Here is a 17,798-nt window from a genome sequence, read left to right on the forward strand (position 1 = left end):
GATGACCCAAAAAAATTAAAATTAAAAAGAAATCGTCCCATCTTTTAAAAAGATTAATCTTAATGCAGAGCCATCAGATCCATGGATGAAGAGCAGCAGAGCCTGTAAACACGGTGAACATGGAGGAATGATGAGACGTTTGGTTGCTGCATCGCAAACAAAACAGATCAAACTGACCTCAGGCCTGGAGAGCTGATAAAAACTGGACTGTAAGTATTGGTCACTGAGTCCTAACATCAGAAATGTGGCATGAAAGTACTGAGATGGGATTGTTTCAAATTTTTATGCATTTCTGTAACAACTGTGCTCACATAGATATTCCACCAGAAAACCTGGAAAGTCACTTTTACTGTCTTAAATATTTGTGCCCGATTTTTCTAAACATTTCACACTGACAGAACTCTGTAGCTGTTCAATAATAAAAATATATAATCATAAATACATCTTGTTTAGCAATAGTGCAATCAGGGTAGATTCTCCAGGACATATTTGAAACTATCTGATCCTATGTCCATCATTTTCTTCAGTTTGCTCTTATCTTTTCTTTCATTACTTGTATGTCACATTGGATATTATGTTGCAGTTTAAAGCTGGATAACACACACATATATACATTCAATTAGGAGAGAAACTGTCTATATACAAATGGAAAGAAAGAATAAAAATATATCATTGAACACAGAAAAGAGGAAGACTGAAGTTTAGCTAAAATAATCTATGCTCATCCCAGGGTTCAGAATGAACAGATGATGGGGATTATCTTGAGGAAGGATGCTGGAGGTCTGAACCTGCAGACGTTCAACCGAAACACAAAGAGAAGGCTCAGCAGGGACCTCTTGTGGAGACATTTATTACAGCAAGACAGTAGATAACCTTAATTTGAATGATGCTGTGAAATGAAAAGGTTCAATGAGGACAATGGTCCCCAAGGCTCTAAGTTTGTAATATTAATATAAACTGTCACCATGTCATGACAATATGAGACAGAGAAAAAAAAAACAACAACCCAAAAACCAATCAGACCCAGGAGGGTCTTATTGTTGTCAATCACAATTTCATGTGGCACTGTGTGGCAGGTAAAGTCATTTCTCCCACCATTAGCGCATTCATCAGCAAGCAATGATATTCATTGATAGCGCTAAGACCCGCCTCCTAGCTCTAATTGGCTGTTTTAGGTCAGGAAGGGTGCATTTCAGCAGATCAATAGTATCTCAGGGAGGAGGTGGAGATTGATCTTTTCAGGTTATCTCAAACTGTCCCTACATGGTGGCAGTTTTAACAAATAAAAGTTAAACTGCACCTTCAACGAAAGCAATAAGTATATTTAACCAACAGCAAAAAGCAGAGTCAGTGCAGTTCAGACTAGTCCACTGACCTCCAGGAGAACGATGTTGGTTTTACCATCAGTCAGTTTTCTGCCACCAGTCACTAAACAAACCAAACGATCTCAGATGTCTACATCTGATCTTCTGTCTGGAGGACAAAGCAGGTAGAGGATGGCACCAAACGGCTCTTCCTTTTGCCTGCTGCCAGCTGTTAGGTAGGAGTCTGTTGGGATCTGGGAGAGTCCGTCCTCTGGTCCTCCTCTGGGCAGGGCTGCAGCGCCCCAACAACGCTCTGCAGCGTCCACTGCTCCTCATGCAGCACATGATCCTGGAGGGTGAACTGGCCCTGCTTCGTCCTCACCAGATCCTTCACATGAGCGCACGACGACAGAGCTGCAGCACCAAAACACAGCCGCCACGTTACAAAACACCAATTTTAGCTCAGCTGCTTTCACCGAGATCATCTGGAGAGTTACCTTTCCCCAGGTCGTCCACCAGGCTCCTGACATAAAACCCTCCACCGCATTCGATATCTGTCACACAGTCAGAGAGGAGAGGGAAGGAATGACAGTCATCATGCTGCACAGAAGAGCTCAGAGTGGATGGAGCGGTTTGAGCTAACCGAGAGTGAAGAGAGGAGGTTTGAACTCCTGCAGAGTCAGGCTGTGCACAGTGACGCGGCGTGCAGGTTTGGCCTCCACCTGGTGACCTTTCTTCAACAACACAGACAGACGCTGGCCGTCTTTCTTCAGAGCAGAGAAGCTAGCAAACAACAAAACTTCACTACTGAGAATTTTAGAGTTCGGACAACATAACTTCATCTGGGAAACAGTTTTCTGCACAAGCCCATGTTTCTATTAAACCCTCCCATCGGTTTCCATGTCATATACATTGTCTTGCAAAAGGAGCCACGAAATTATAATCACAAAGTCCGTCTCACAGATCAAAACAAAGAAGTGCATCAATGGGGAAGAAAATGGACATTTTCAAAAGTTTGGACTTATGGACGACAGTAAATGTGACTTTTTGTTATTCATCATGTCAATTACAGACTAACTTGACATCAGTAGACTGAAGCAGAAGTGAAGCAAGTGTGACATACTGCCATCTGCAGGTGGGAGGAAGCAGTCACTTAAACCCAATGTTTTTGATCGTTATTGTGGAAAATTTGGAATAAGCGCAATAAATAAATAATGCATTAACGCAAAAACAGTGTGCATGTGTTGATTTTGCAAACATTTCCATGTTTACAGAATCACAAAAAACTAGAGAGACTGATGTAATTTGGCAGTAAATGGATAAAAACTTTGATAAAAATAATATTTAAGTATCCAACTGTTGCCTTATACGTTCTATTCATGTCTGACTCTGGAGTCACATCAACAGCCAGGAGACTCCCTTCACGTCTCACATGATTTAGTTCAGGGAGAAAGCTGGAGAAGTTCAAATCAGGGCTAGGTTTTAAAACCACATGAGTGATTCATGAAGTGGACCTACGACAGCGGTACCTACACAAGCAGCCACAAAGGTTAAGGTAAGACCTGACAGTAAAATAAAACGGATTAAAAAAAATTATCTGATCAGTACAACAAAATATAATGAAAATAGAGAAAATGTAAACTTCATCTTGCCTTGTTGCCCAGTGAACCCCTGCTTGTTGTGTAATTTAGATTATATAATTCTATCCTTCGGCTGTCATTTTAATTTATTGCGTCAGTGACTCAAAATTTAGCAAAATCCTTCCTGGCATTTCCCCAAAACCGATTCTACGAGTGGACTCTAAAGGAGCCGATACAAAACACATCAGGAAGTTTTCAGGTTATTTGTAAAACATCTGGAAGACCACAGATTGTCCATCTGCTTCCAAATGATGCACTACCTGGAGTTGGTCTCTCAAAGTCTGATTGTGACATGACCAATAGCTAAAATGTTTAAAGGGTGTGGTGACTTGTGAAGGTCCCAGCAGGCCTGTTTCTAGACAGAGCTTGTTACTGGGACCAGCTGCGGTTTGTAAGTTTCCAGCCCATGTCTGCTGATAATCGCCTGTTTAGCATCAGATGAGTAAAATTCTCCTCCGATATAAACACCTCTCTGCTCATATGGGGTTACTTACAGTGGAGGAACCTGCATGATGTCACCGGTAAAAGCTTTTAACTTCTCCTCCATGTCCAGCCTGGTTATGTCCTCTAGAAGGAGAGAACAGAAAACGCAACTATAGCCCTGCAGAAACATGTAGGAACTCTGCTGCTGGAATGGAAAGGAATGTTTCAAACTTAATTTGAAACATTTACCAAACTCTTTCTCCATGACCACCGTTCCAGTGGCATCAAGAGTATCTGTTGCTTTTCCCAGCTCTCCCACAGCCACGTATTTCTTCAAAGATATAATGGGAGTACACAAAAATAAAATCCAACTTCTTTTAGATGCGTTGCTAAGAAACAGTGTCAATTTATCCTTAAGTGTGTGGCTGCTTTGAGCCTCACTTTCATATGCTGTTTTACCAAACTCACCTTTGAACCAGTCAACATCGTGCTGAGCATTTTTGTCCCGTTCCCAATACCGACAACTGAAAGAAAAGATAGAGGAATGGTTTTCTGCCTTTCAGGAAAAAGTGAAGCTCGTAAAATAAATGGTAAAGGATTTCCTCTTTCATCAAATAAACCAGTTTACTTATATTGGACTCGGCATTTTGGATTTAATTCAATTGGACTGAATGACTTATGACTCAGCCGCATTGTTTGCTATGCAAGAACCTATTTGAATTAGAGTGGAATGGAACTCTAAAGCTCAGATCTCCTGGCGGGCAGTGAACGCCTCTTACCCAAGACCCCGCTGGCGGCGCTGTCCAGGGTCCCTCCGTGGCCCATCTTCAGATACTGCTTCTTCCTCTTTCTGCTGTTTGGGTTCTGCACTCCCGCCTCTGGAAGAACAGAAGTAAAGCCTTTTAATGAGCAGTAGCCCTCCGTATTGCTGTTGTTTGCGCAGGCTTACCTCTGAGCAAAGTCTCTTTGAACTTGTTTAACACATCAGCAGATGTCGGCCCTTGTTTCTTATATATGGCGAACAATCCATTTAAAGACTGAAGCTTAGACAGAGAACTTATTGATCCCGCAGCGCCGCTCACATTCCCAGCCATGCTTGTTTTTGTGAGATGTTTGTCTTCTTCTTTTATGGAGAGCGAATTAATTGTGTTTTACTGCCCTCTGCTGTTTTGGGAAGTAAACAATCATATCTGGAAAATGACTTCCAATCTATGCCGCCTTTTAAATTCCAAAATAAGATATAACAAGTTCTGAAATTACATAAAATATTTGATATTCACTATATTATATTTTATTATATTATAAAGAAAGATCTATATTTCTGCATGAAACAGCTAAATGGAAGTATGCTGATTCAAACTTAATTTGAATCTTAATTAGTATCATAATAATGAGGCAATATCGCATAATTATGACATAGCTATCTCGTCTCATCATACTCGTCTGTTCTGATTATCATTATGTCTGTTCAGTGGTCGACCTAGCCAGAAGAGGGCGATAGAGTTACGTAAACAATGTCAACTGAAGCTAGCGCCAGGGCGTTTTTACAAAACTACACAGACCAAGACGCTTTACGTCTTTAGTTCATTTCCTAGTTACTAGCCGTTAGCTTCTGTGTCTAAAACAACCGCTTTCTGTTAGGTAGTCGTTTCCTGCTCTCAGAGGTTGGTCTTGATTTTTGTCCTTATTATTAGTTTGTAGAGTAAACGCCATGTTTGTCTGGATATCGTCGCTGTTTCTGGGTTTCATTGTGTTAATGTGGTTATGTTGTGGTTCAGTTGCAGCCAAAACTTCCAGTTGCATCAGTGTGGACCATCATAATTGTTGTTTTATAGACAATGGTCAAATATGACGGTGGGTTTTCAGAACCTTCCGGGATAGACTTCGCAGCTGCTTTGTTCTAAGTTGTTTGTCATACCTTCAAGATAATTGCCAATAAATTTAATAGTACATAATTGCAAAGTGGGGGGAAAAAGATGCATAGTTTTCTACATTTTCACAAATGATAATCTGACAAATGTGTTGTGCATATTCACATAGTTAATATGACATTACAACAGGTTTTATAACTGCAGGTGTTTTCTGATTTGTGTCTACCAGCTTTGCAAAATTGCTCACGATCAGTCAAGTTAGAAGGGGAACATTTGTGATACTTTGAGAGAAACGATCAACTTATAAGGAGCTTGTCCTACTGGGAAGTGAAACCCTATCACAGTCTCAGGTCTTCTGTGGCCTACAACAAGTTTCCTTCCAGGATTATTCTGGAGGGCTGCACAGTGGCGCAGCAGTGATGTCAGTAACGCGTTAATTTGTAACGCGTTACTGACGTCGGACCACTTTTTTCAGTAACGAGTAATATAACGCGTTGCTATTTCAAATCGAGTAGTCAGACTACAGTTACTTATCAAAATCACTGTGCGTTACTATCTTCTTTTGTAATTTAATCGTATTTCCTCTACTCGTCTTGTCGAGTGACCGACGTCTCTATGCGACAGAAATGTAAACAATGGAGGGAGATGCGCATTTTGTTGGTGGAAAAACTGGAACTATTTTGAGTTTCTGTCGCCAAGTCCGATTATTATAAGCGGCTTTGGGCTTCCTTTTTTTTAAAAAGTCGCTTGCAGATTTAATGAGTGGCGGGTTGCGCCTTTTTTGGCTCGTTTTTGAACGTGAAGTTGCTCATTTGGGTTTGGAAATAAGCAGAGACTCATAATAAATCCCAGAATTTGTCCGTCATTAAGGTAGTTTTACTCAGTCTCTCTCTGTCCATCATTTCCCGGATGATCCGTCCCGCTGTGTCTTTGTTAATGTCAAGTTAATGTTTTACCTCTGAATGACGTCGAGCTTCGCGTTGCGCTCCAGAAAACTGCAAACATTGAGACCAATACGAACAGCGCAATAAACGTGAAAATAGCCACGAATGAACGTGTCGGCAATAGTTATAATGGCAACTTAACGCCATTCTAATTATTAATATTAAGATAAGTGTCACAAATCTGTGCAGCCATCTGAGCTGCGGAGCTGCAGGAGGAGCTCTGTGCGCTGCGACACCAAACGCAGGGCCGTAACGCAGAACCTGCAGGTCAGGTAGGGGAGGGGAGGGGCTTTACAATCCTTCTTAGAGTGGACCACACAAATCACTCAGGTTTTTTATTTTTTTGTACTGTTTTTTCTACAATCTCCTCTTCAGTTCAACCTTATCAGTGGAGACACATTGTTGATGTTACCATTATAAAATAACTTACAATTAAGAATTGGCAAAGCTCAGTGTGATTTTCACAGGAGGTGGAGCGTTGTTAACACCTGCTGAAAGTAACTAAAAAGTTACTTTTAGTGTAACTTAGTTACTTTCCAAATCAAGTAGTCAGTAATATAACTAAGTTACTTTTTCAAGGAGTAATCAGTAGTCCGATTAAAGTTACTTTTTCAAAGTAACTATGCCAACACTGTGGCGCAGTTGGTAGAGCTGTTGCCTTGCAGCAAGAAGGTCCTGGGTTCGATTCCCGGCCGGGGATCTTTCTGCATGGAGTTTGCATGTTCTCCCTGTGCATGGTGGGTTCTCTCCGGGTTCTCCGGCTTCCTCCCACAGTCCAAAAACATGACTGTCAGGTTAATTGGTTTCTCTAAATTTTCCCTAGGTGTGACTGTGTGTGCATGGTTGTTTGTCTTGTATGTCTTTGTGTGGCCCTGCGACAGACTGGCGACCTGTCCAGGGTGAACCCCGCCTCTCGCCCGGGACGCAGCTGGAGATGGGCACCAGCAACCCTCCCGACCCCATTTAGGGAAGAAGGGTGAAAAGAAAATGGATGGATGGATTATTCTGGATTCGGCTCCATCCATTTTCCCATCGACCCTGATCCTGTCAGTTCCAAAGAAACTCATCTCCACATCATAATGCTTCCAACCTTTACTAGGATTAAATTATACAAAGGTGGACTTTATTTACTATATAGGTAATTTATAAAGGCAGTTGCACTTCATTTTATTTAAGGGTATTAGAGTAGCATAGATTTCTGTGGCAAGTCAAATTGATTTGCATACCATGTTTTAGTAATGGGCAATCTTTTAAAATATCATCAAAATCATCAAATATCATTGTCATAAAATAATAAAATGAAGACAGGAATTTATCTAAGTGAATTAAACACAGCTACAAACAAACAGATTTTAATCTAAATTTGAAGGAACTCAGTGTTTCAGCTGTTTTGCAGTTTTCTGTAAGTTTGTTCCAGATTTGAGGAGCATACAAACTGAATGCTGCTTCTCCATGTTTGGTTCTGGAGATACAGAGCAGACCAGAACCAGAACATCTGAGCTGTCTGGAAGGTTGATACCATGACGACAGGTCTATAATGTCTTCTAAACTTTATTTCTTTTTTTTGTCCCTCTGTGATGTTTCAGATCATCAAACTGGGTTTAAGATCAGACAAAGTTAACCTGAATAAACACAAAAAACAGCTCAAGGTCACTTTGATTATGCAGGACCATAAAATGAAGGTCTTGGCAGAAATGTGACTGAATTCACAGTCACATTTCTCCAATAATTCTGCAAAGCAGTGATGTCTCAACTCCAGTTAGCATAGCCACTTAGCATCAGCTGCTGCCTTCATATAAAAAATAACAGATGTAGCTCACAGGTCCACTAATGTTTAAATTGCCACTGACCATTCAGTTGGTTGACCTCTAACCTTTACGGCAGTGAAACGGTGGATGACATAACAGCTTCATGAGGAGTCTGAAAGTGATAAGTGATCACAATTTGAAAGCAACATTTAGAAACTATTTAACTTCATTGTGTCAGAAATGAATGAAGCAGCAGTTTGTTGACAAAAATGTTTCACTTCATTTCAGCTGATGCTCAGGTCCTGGCAGGCAGCAGAAAGAACAAACAGCTCCATCCAGTATGGAAGACTTCAGGTGGACGTACCTGCAGCTGTGTAAGGAGGGTGGAGTGGAGCCCCAGGAGAGTGTTGTGGCTCAGCTCCAGGAGAGCAGGGCTGCCCACAGCTCCAGGCTGGACCTGAGTGGACACAGTCTGTCCACTGACACCTGCAGCGTCCTGGCCAGGGCCTTCCAGAAGGACGGCGTCTTCACAGAGGTCTCCCTTAGTGACTGCATGCTAACAGAGGAAGGTGTGTACGACTGTCGGCCATGTTGGCTTTATGATGTGCTACACTCCAGTCCTCAAAACCTGGATGGGTCCCTGCTTATTCTGGTCCAACGCCATAATCAGTTGAGTGGTTTGTTAGCAGGCCTCTGCACAAGTTTGATCTGCGTCCAGATTAGTGAAAGAAAAGGCACCATGTACAAGTCAATGGTGGGAGCCACTGGGATGTATTGTTTAGAGACTGTGGCATTGACAAAAAGCCATCAAGCTGTCTTATTCATCTTTGGATAATAAATGTCTATATATGTAACAGTCTACATTTTTGACGTGACTTTCAGGCACCAAGATGCTTTTGGCTGGACTGTTTCACAACACATCAGTGAAATGTCTGGATCTAAAGGTAACAGCTGTCAAATATGACACACACACTAAACACACAAGCAGAAACACTTTAAAATAATTCATCTGAATACAGACTTTTTTTTTTGTTGGTGAGTTTCTGAAAACTGTTTCCAGGGAAACAACCTGAGATCTACAGGAGCTGAGGTTCTGGGAAAGCTGCTGGGATGTAACAAGACACTGCACAGGTGAGTTTATCTGTCAAAAAAAAAACCTGAAAAATGATTAACTTAGGGAACCGCTTTCTATCATTGTGGGAGAATATGGTGTTTAGTGATTTTTCACTAAAATGTTTACCAAGTGTAGTGAAAGCTGCTGTCTGAAGTAAAGGTGGTTAGTAAAGCATCTGTCATGGACCAAAATCACAACATGCTTCAATCAGTGACTCACAGGAAGAGACATCTTCAAACATTTTCACTGACATTGTTGTTTTTGAACAATCTACTATTCCTTATTCATCTCTCTGTGAGGAGGTAGAAAATATTTGATACATTTCTCCTAATGCAGTGGTTCCCAAAGTGTGGGGCACCCCCCCCCCCCACCCCCCCTACAGGGGCATAGTGCTATTTCAAGGGGGGTGGGAAACAGTATGGATGAATGGAAAAAAAAAGAAACAGTTACACAAAAGTGTTTCACTGTAAAGATGGTTTGTTGTTTGTTTTGTTCCAACCTGAATTGTGAAATAAACTTAGATAGATAGATAAATCTTTATTGTCATTGTCACAAGAACAACAAAATTTAAGAAGTTCCATATGCTTAAAAATAACTGTCTCACAGTTTACACACAATATAAGAAATACATAACAAATAACTGATAAAAAACTAATAAATAAGAATTGCCACATTCTCTCACACATCATTTTATTGTAATCCACAGGGGGGCCCAGAAAATCTTTGGGAACCACTGTATTATCTTTAAACATTCATTTTCATCTGTGTATCTAAAATGATGCTGTCCGTAAAACAATAACAGCAGTTTTACTTGTTTTAGCCAGTACAAAATGTAGTGATGTAACAGCAAATCTGAACAAAATGATGTCCTTTGGAGAATCTTGTGACTGCACTGGTTTCTAGGGTTTCCACTGTTTTTCATAAATATGAAATCCCTGCAGCCTGAGGAGGGCAGTACACTGGAGCCATTTAAAATGTGATAATAGTGACCCAGTGTGAACACTGTTCTCAGGCTGGTGTTGGAGTGGAATGCTCTGGGTGTGTGGGAAGAGTCCTTTTCGCTGTTCTGTGATGGGTTGGCGTCCAACAACACTCTGACACACCTGGACCTGCGCAACAATCAGATCAACCACCACGGAGCCTCGGAGCTGGCGCTGGCCCTCAGACGCAACAGCACCCTGCAGGAGCTAGGTGAAGTGGAACTGCCCACATCGGTCCTGACCAACCGCAGAGCAACAGACATGTTGACTCACCTTTCAATGTCTGAGGAGTCCCTAATCTGTTGTGTTTGTTGTTGTTGTAGTTCTCCTGATGTAGTGGAGATGTTGGTTTAAACCAAACATCTTTGCTGTGTGACTAACGATAGTTCACGCTTCCTATTCCAGACCTGAGGTGGAACAACATCGGTCTGCTGGGTGGGAGGTCCCTGCTGGAGGCCCTGCAGAAGAACAAGAGCATAGTACAGCTCGAGATGGCAGGAAACAACATTCCCAGTGACATTCTCAAAGCTCTGGGTAAGATTGTCAGACGTCTCCTCCTGTAAGTGTGATTTCCACTAAAATATAGCAAAATCAATAAAAAACATCCAAAAATACTATTCGTGAAATCACCAGATTGACATGCATATTTTGTTTTTAATATGCTACACATGCAGCGTTACCAAAATAATTTCAGTATTGACAGGAATAACAGTGAATAGGAGTGTTATTCCTACGACTGGGCAGCTCCATATGTAACACAGTTGAAGGTTCTGGAGAGACATGAGTGAGAAAACAAACACCTATTGGTGGAGTTGGAGTCAAATACCTGCTTCAACAAATCCCCTGTCATCTGTGTGGCTCATTTTGTGAACTTTCTGGACCCTTCTAGAGCAGAGCACAGGACACAACTCTGAAAGAGAGTTCACGTTGAGAGAAAGCCGCAACAAGACCCACGTCCTCAGCAGAGAGATCCAGTCACTGAAGGAGGAAAAGGGTCGCCAGGTAAGCTGTCAGTTTGGAACATTTTGTCTGGAGAATAGAGTAGAGAATTTTCTCTCTGTCTTATCTACATATTTCAGATGAGTGTTTTGTGTATTCTTTATGCTGACCATGACTCTGGTTGTCCTAACTGTCCTCCAGTTCCTCAGCCTGATGGAGACGATAGACAGGCAGAAGGAGGAGATGGGACACTCCACCAAGTGAGTTCATTTACTTTGTATAATTACTGGCTGTTGAATTAGCCTTGAAGCTGATATTCACAACCTTCTTTAAATACTAAGACTTAAACACTTACTTATTAAATGAACCTAAAGTGTTTTTAAAGTGGGTTTAGTTCCTTCACTAATGACTCTGTGAGATGACACAGACTTATCTAGTGAAGGAGGATTTGATTTAGACAAGTTTATATTAGTAATCACTACACTGACCTGGGAAGAATCTAATGCCACTAAGCAAATCAATCTTCCACTAAGCAGTAAAGGTCGGAGCGGTTCGGTAACGAGACATGAGAGTTGGATTGTAGACAGCAAACACAGTTTCCCATATAAGACTTGGTTACTTCTAAACATACAACTTCAGCCATGGACAGCAGTCTCCTCTACAGGGTCAGTGTAGCTTCGACTGTCATTAAGCCTGTTAAACATCCATAACACAACATGTTGGTCACTCTGCTGAGGTCATCAGGTCTAATGAGCCATCAGACGCTATAAACCCTAAAGGAATCAAATTTGCTTATGAAGTCTGTGACTTATTACCTACAAAAATGAATATGTTAGACCTACTGTCTCTTTAAATATGACCTGTTTACCTCTTCTGATGTTAGGTCAACCTCTGCTCAGATTGGTCAGCTCCAACAAGCTCTGAATGAGAGGAAGTCAGCGATCAACTCCCTCACTGCCAAGTAATTCCTTCAGATTCTTTCATGCTACACTCAGATGTTTCTGCTGAAGAGCAAGACTTATTTTTTAGACTTTTAAAAAAAGACAATGTCCTGAAAGAACGACACAACCAGAGCAGTAATTAATCTAAAGCTGTACAAAATTCAAACATGTTGCCCAAACCCCAAAGATATTTGGTTAACTATGATGAGTTTTGTGACTCTGAAGAAGCTACATCTGACGACTGCAGGAATGGATGGAAGCAGTGAGGTTTGTGGGTGTTTCTGTTGACATTGCAGGTTGCAGATGACAGAAGCAGCTCTGGCCCTCTCAGAGCAGAAAGCCCAGAGTATGGGTGAGGTCCTGTCTCGCATGAAGGCTGAGAAAGAAGAGCAGAAGGAGCAGCAGAGCCGACTGAGGAAGAAGCAGGAAGAGGTACACTGGAGAACATCCAGACTGTCGTCTGAGTTTTATGTTTTAAAGCAAAGAGTTACACGGACAGATCTGGATAGACGATGTGCTCCCACACAGTGTGTATTTACTGGCGCCTTGCTATTAAACTGAGCCACATTTTTCATATTATAAAACAAACTTCTCTTGTACTTTATTTGATTTTTTTTCACACGTAAGAATCTTAAAATGTGTCCAGCCCTGGAGTCCAGGCTCAGTAGAACCACGTTTTGCTGCAGTGACCTCTGAAGGTCTTTTGTCTCCACCTGCTTTTACGTCTACAGGTGAAGATTTCTACTCAGAGCTCTCCTAAAACAGCTCAAGCTCAGTCAGATTGGATAGAGAGCAACAATTTTCACAGATTCTCAATGAATGAAAGACGAACAAACAAACAAATGAACATTAGTCAATACAGGACTGATCCTCTGTGCTCGTCTTCCCTTCCTTTAGGAAAGTTCCCTCAGAGAGGGAAAACTCCACAGAGAGATCCAGAACCTGATGGAAACCAACGGCCAACTCAGGAATAAAGTATGAGCCCTGCTTGTTGAGTATTATGTGTCTGACTTTACACACCTGTGGCATTACAATGACCATTTCTTAGTGTGGGAAATAAGTGTTTGATCCCTGGCTGATTCTCTTAAGTTCTCACACACGTACACAAAAGCCCATTCTGTACATTTTCTGCTGGTTTCATGTTTTGATAGAGAACAAGAGAACCAATGAGAAAATCAGAAAAAGTCCTTATGTCAAAGTAGAAAATTGGTTTGTGTGTCATTGAGTGAATTATGTATTTATTCCCCTTCAATAGAAACAGAGTTCATAAATAAATCAGGTTATCATGAACAGATGTTCTGGATCATAACGTCGTCTGTGTCTGAAAGCCTCCAGGTAGAGGCTTGATCATGATCTGAAGGTCGCTTGAGGCCAGTGGGGTTAAAATCCAAGGTCAGAACAGTAATAATGTCATGGTGGCGTCTTCCTGCATCACATCAGCAGAAGATGATTTAATGACATGCACACCATTTAAAAAAAAAAAACTTTTATGCTTTTATCTATTGCATATCCTGAACTTTTTCTTGATATTGTTTTTGAAACTTGCATCAAATGTAGAGGTTGTGCTTTAGCTTGCTAGCGTGCAGCAGAGGAAATGTTGACTACCTGTAGCGTATGAACGTGGCGATCATGTCAGTAATAGATGTGTGTCAGGTGGAGGAGCTGGAATGCAGGTGCAAGTCTCAGCAGCAGCAGATCTTTGAGCTGAAGCAGGAGCTCACCAACAGCACCGCAGAGCTCAAGATGCGGCTAACGAAGGCAGAAGGTATCAGCAGCGTCCGGAGCAGGCCGTGTTCCCACACAGGGCCCGGCTCATGTCCCGTCTGTCCCGCAGATCGGCTGGAGTCAGAGAAGCGGCGGTCCAAGCAAGCCCTGGAGGACATGGAGAGCCTGAGACACAAGGAGGTGCTGCGTCCTCCACCCGTCATCACACTCTTCACACAACATGCATCACATCACAGCTGGAACCCGCCCATGAATAGCATGCTATTCTCAGTTTCAATCCAATGCAAAATTTAGAAATACTTTATTGATCCCAAAGGGAAATGAAGTGTTGTAACTCTGCTAATTCAACATCCTTCAAAGCGTTTTGTCTGGTAAAAGACTTGTGGTGATATCAGACCTGATGCTTTGTGAACTGCTGCCTGCCTTGTTTCAAAGAGTTGGTATAAATATTTGGTATATATGATTGATTGCATTCTTAAAGTTGCAGTATTGCAGCCAACTTTTGAACGGACATTTTTTAACAACTACATCCTCATGCAGGTGGAGAACGTCAGCCGGCATCTAGAGGAGCGTGAGAGAGCTCTGCAGGAGCGTATCTTCAAACTGGAGGCGCAGAGGATCCAGCTGGAAGAGGTCACCAGTCCTGCTTCCTTCCTTTTGGCAGAGCAGAATAATTTCATAACAGTGTGTAAGAGTTTTTCAGATAGTTGGTTTTGTCTCTTTGCTGCAGGAGCTGGGTAAAAGTAAAGCAGCCGTTGTGACAGAGAGGGCCCAGGCAGAGGAGGAACTGGGAAAAGTGCGAACTCAAATGCGCTTGGAGGAGGTGAGACGTCTGAACAGAAGAGAAAGTCTTCCTGCTCTCGAAAACCTCACGTCCACGCTTCTTCCCACGAGCAGCAGGAGCACGTGTCGTCCCTGGAGGAGAAGCTGCGCTCCCTGCGTGCGTCCATGCAGCAGCTGCAGCTGCACTGCTCCCAGCAGAAACAGAGCATTTCTGAGCTGCAGGCGAAGAGCAGCCACCAGAGCGTGGAGACGGACGGCCTGCGGCGCCGGATAGAGGAGCTTCAGCAGGTAGGTGTCTGTGGAACACCAACACCAGACCAGGTGGAGCCCATAGAGAGACTATCTGTTTGTAAACACAGCTTGACGCTGCTGAAAGACCTGACAGTCTTCAAGTGCTCACTGGTTGCCATGGTTACCCACATTTTTCTTACTGTTTTGACCTTAGCTATTATGTTGTCAGCGTACTTCAGCTGTTTATCACTGCGTGATAAAATAAGTTCTGCTACCATATTGATATTAGTGACCCATTAACTCACATTACATGCAGGTGAGTGAATAAATGAGAACAAAACGGCCCAAACTGCAGTGGCAATATTAATATTACTGGTAATATTAAAGCTGATCTCCGCTGGCAGCGAGTTGTTGATGATTTTATCAGTCTGATTATAAATCATTTAAATAGTTAGAATAATGTATTGTTTCTTACCTTCTGCAGGCGGCAGTAGACATGATGTCGACTGATAATCCCTCTATGTGAAGAGAAAAAACAAGGTTGTTACCTAGCAACAACCTGTTGAGTAAAAAAGCTCACGCCGCCAGCTTGGCAGTATTTCAGATGTTTAAAACAAAAAAGTAATAACTAATTATCGATATGGACTAATACGAAACACTTACATGGTGATAGGTTTTTCTGCCGTACCGCCCAGCCCTTCTTTGATTGGGTGCGTTTGCTGGCAGCTATTTGGTGTGGATCCTTCCTACACAGCATGTTGTTGCAGGATCTGTCCGGAAAAGAGCAGGAGAAGGTGGCTGAGGTGAGCAGGGTAAGAGTGGAGCTGCAGGAGCAGATTGGACAGCTGGAAGCAGACAGGATGGCACAAGAGAGGCTCAAAGCAAAGATCAGTGCTCTGGAGAGAGAGATGAAAGGTACACTATCCACTTTTTAGTTTGCTGCTTTGTTTCAAGTTACATAATGTTTTGGAAACCTCAAAAATCTGATCTATTAGTAAACAGTTTGCTCTCATACCTTAAACTATTATAATAATGTATGAGGTCTCTATATTATATAACTTATGAGTCACTGAAATACATGACATTTTTATTAATATTCAAATTTATTGCATGAAACTTTTACACATCTGTTACATATCATGTCTTTTTTGTGCGTTTCATTTTTTGTAGCGCTGACGAATAATCACCGTGAAGTGCTTCTTGACAAAGAGAGCGAAAAGTCTTCCCTGTTGGAAAAGCTGCGGCTGAAGGAAGTGGAGATCCAGCGGATGAAGGAGGATGAGGCCCAGAGAGCCAGCTACCTGCAGAGCGCCGTCCTCAGCTACGTTCAAGGCTCCCCGCTGGGACACTACAGCCCCAACAAGTAGTGGAACCAGTGGAATCCCATTCATGACCAGTGAACACCTGCTCCAGCCACTACACCTCACTGGAACTGACTGACAGATTTTAGACGCCGTGAAACGCTGACGTTAGACGTCAGAAAGAGCTCTGAACATAACAGTTTTCATTTCTGACCAGGCTGGGGCTCATCCTCCCCACTCTGGTCCCTCTGCTCTCTGCTGTGTGTTTGGGAGTGTCTGTGTGGTAACTGGAGGTGGACAACATTCATGCAAAGGTTTTTTTTGTTTGTTTTTTTTCTTGCCCCATGGACCATGGTGATGATGAAGGAGACAGTAGCTTCTCACGGTGCAGCTGCAGCAGCTCTGTTCTTTCTGCTCCACTGCCCTCCAGACCGTAAACATTAAAATGTCCGGCAGTTTTTGGCCTGAGGTGGTGCTGACTCAGACATTAACCCCAGGGATTAATGGATCCAGTTCAGGGATAAATCCTGAGTCGTGTTCTGTCTGGAGGTTCAGTTTTCAGGGGAACGAAGCAGAACAAGTCTGGGTTTAAGTTTATGAACTTAAAAACCAGAGAAAGTTTGTCGATCAATAGGATTTGTTTGCTCTTTACCCAGATGTTCACTAAATTTAATAAAATTTTGTATTTATGTTAATAAATGTGTACATTTATGCACATTCTAAACAAGGTTTTGAAGAATAAAGCGATATTACTGTACCAATAAATAGCTTTTAATTTAACGTCTGATGGCTGAAATCAGTCTCACAGCTCAGATCAATTGTTTGATCTCAGTTTCTAATTTTCTGCTAACAGGATTTAAAGGTGGAAATTTTCCCCTTTGGGTCAGTAAAAGGAAACAGCCGCAGGAATATTGGGAATCTTGACGCTTATTGTTTTCAGTAAACTACTTCTTTATTTGTGAGGCAGTGATGTTTTTTTGTTTTGTCTGTTTTCCTGCTATTTGATGTGACTGATCACCTAGCTCCGCTGTTAGCACTCGAATATGTACCGTTCTCAATCCTGCTCACAAATATTTTTAAATGTGAGCTCCATTTTTACAGGAAGTGAAGCAAGATGATCCTCTGATTGGATCATAGAGTTCATTTTTACACAAACTTTGTATTCTAATTGCATCTTTATATCACAAGGAAATATTTTGTATCATGTTATTTTTTTCAAATGTCTTCCATTTTGTGATTTTGTCAAAAAAATAAATAAATGTCTATTTTCTTCTATCATTAGTTTTAGTAGTACAAGTATTTATTTTATTATTTTTGTGAATAATGATCTCCATTGTTGTGTTACCATTGTTACAATTTTACAGAACATCTAAGGTTGGAGGATAATTTAAAATTGACCTCTTCCTTCAGTTTTTTTGGTTGCATTATCAGAAAATGTTATGTTTTCAGTAAATTGGATATAGATTATTCTCCAGCTGTTCTCTGTGGTAGTCTGAGTTTGTACATGGCTTCGTTGGAGCTCCATATACCTGAATTTACTTTGAATTACTTCATTTGTTATTTTCATCTTTAAAATAGTAGAATGTATTCATAGTTTACTATATTCGTCTACATCATGTTTTTGTAATCAGACAGACATTTTGATCTGTTAGCCAGAACTAAATGAGCCTTTTCACCAAATATGTTTTTAATCTTGAGTAAATTCTTAAGAAAGCCACTTTTTACTTTTACTTAAGTAAAAATGTTCATGTAGTGCAACTCTTCATTAAGGTGGAGCCCTCTGGTGGTAATGGGACAGGAACAGGGGCCCCAAGTAGAACACTATACTGCTCTGTATTACGTTGGGCCAGCTGT

The 17,798-nt window shown here is 41.6% G+C and overlaps 2 protein-coding genes across 2 annotated transcripts; one reads left to right on the forward strand and one right to left on the reverse strand.

Annotated features, from left to right (window-relative positions):
- Nucleotides 1-834: 834 nt before the first annotated feature.
- trub1 (TruB pseudouridine (psi) synthase family member 1) lies at nucleotides 835-4,522 on the reverse strand. Its single transcript, XM_044102036.1, has 8 exons — nucleotides 4,317-4,522; nucleotides 4,147-4,245; nucleotides 3,836-3,891; nucleotides 3,617-3,698; nucleotides 3,439-3,511; nucleotides 1,948-2,087; nucleotides 1,802-1,858; nucleotides 835-1,718 (listed from the first exon to the last, which is right to left on the reverse strand). The coding sequence occupies exons 1-8, from the start codon at nucleotides 4,459-4,461 to the stop codon at nucleotides 1,537-1,539; spliced, it is 834 nt and encodes a 277-aa protein (XP_043957971.1). The 5' UTR covers nucleotides 4,462-4,522; the 3' UTR covers nucleotides 835-1,536.
- Nucleotides 4,523-4,875: 353 nt separating this feature from the next.
- On the forward strand, nucleotides 4,876-17,225 carry lrrc45 (leucine rich repeat containing 45). The gene is made up of 18 exons (XM_044102681.1): nucleotides 4,876-5,031; nucleotides 8,219-8,499; nucleotides 8,813-8,874; nucleotides 8,991-9,061; nucleotides 10,057-10,235; nucleotides 10,430-10,558; nucleotides 10,914-11,026; nucleotides 11,165-11,223; nucleotides 11,847-11,924; nucleotides 12,201-12,336; nucleotides 12,802-12,879; nucleotides 13,558-13,669; nucleotides 13,739-13,809; nucleotides 14,170-14,262; nucleotides 14,360-14,452; nucleotides 14,527-14,700; nucleotides 15,411-15,558; nucleotides 15,814-17,225. The coding sequence occupies exons 2-18, from the start codon at nucleotides 8,271-8,273 to the stop codon at nucleotides 16,008-16,010; spliced, it is 2,022 nt and encodes a 673-aa protein (XP_043958616.1). The 5' UTR covers nucleotides 4,876-5,031; nucleotides 8,219-8,270; the 3' UTR covers nucleotides 16,011-17,225.
- The last annotated feature ends 573 nt before the right edge of the window (nucleotides 17,226-17,798 follow it).

Source organism: Gambusia affinis, linkage group LG20 (assembly GCF_019740435.1).
Source record: "Gambusia affinis linkage group LG20, SWU_Gaff_1.0, whole genome shotgun sequence".
NCBI classification, from domain to species: domain Eukaryota; kingdom Metazoa; phylum Chordata; class Actinopteri; order Cyprinodontiformes; family Poeciliidae; genus Gambusia; species Gambusia affinis.

Excerpts from the sequence above, each read along its gene's own strand:
- lrrc45 (XM_044102681.1), top strand. The coding sequence starts at position 8,271 with ATGGAAGACTTCAGGTGGACGTACCTGCAGCTGTGTAAGGAGGGTGGA. Across the intron at positions 13,810-14,169 it reads AGAGCCTGAGACACAAGGAG|GTGGAGAACGTCAGCCGGCA; the intron begins GTGCTGCGTCCT and ends ATCCTCATGCAG. Across the intron at positions 15,559-15,813 it reads TCTGGAGAGAGAGATGAAAG|CGCTGACGAATAATCACCGT; the intron begins GTACACTATCCA and ends CATTTTTTGTAG.
- trub1 (XM_044102036.1), bottom strand. The coding sequence starts at position 4,461 with ATGGCTGGGAATGTGAGCGGCGCTGCGGGATCAATAAGTTCTCTGTCT. Across the intron at positions 3,512-3,616 it reads GGTCATGGAGAAAGAGTTTG|AGGACATAACCAGGCTGGAC; the intron begins GTAAATGTTTCA and ends CTCTCCTTCTAG. Across the intron at positions 1,719-1,801 it reads GGTGGACGACCTGGGGAAAG|CTCTGTCGTCGTGCGCTCAT; the intron begins GTAACTCTCCAG and ends TTGGTGCTGCAG.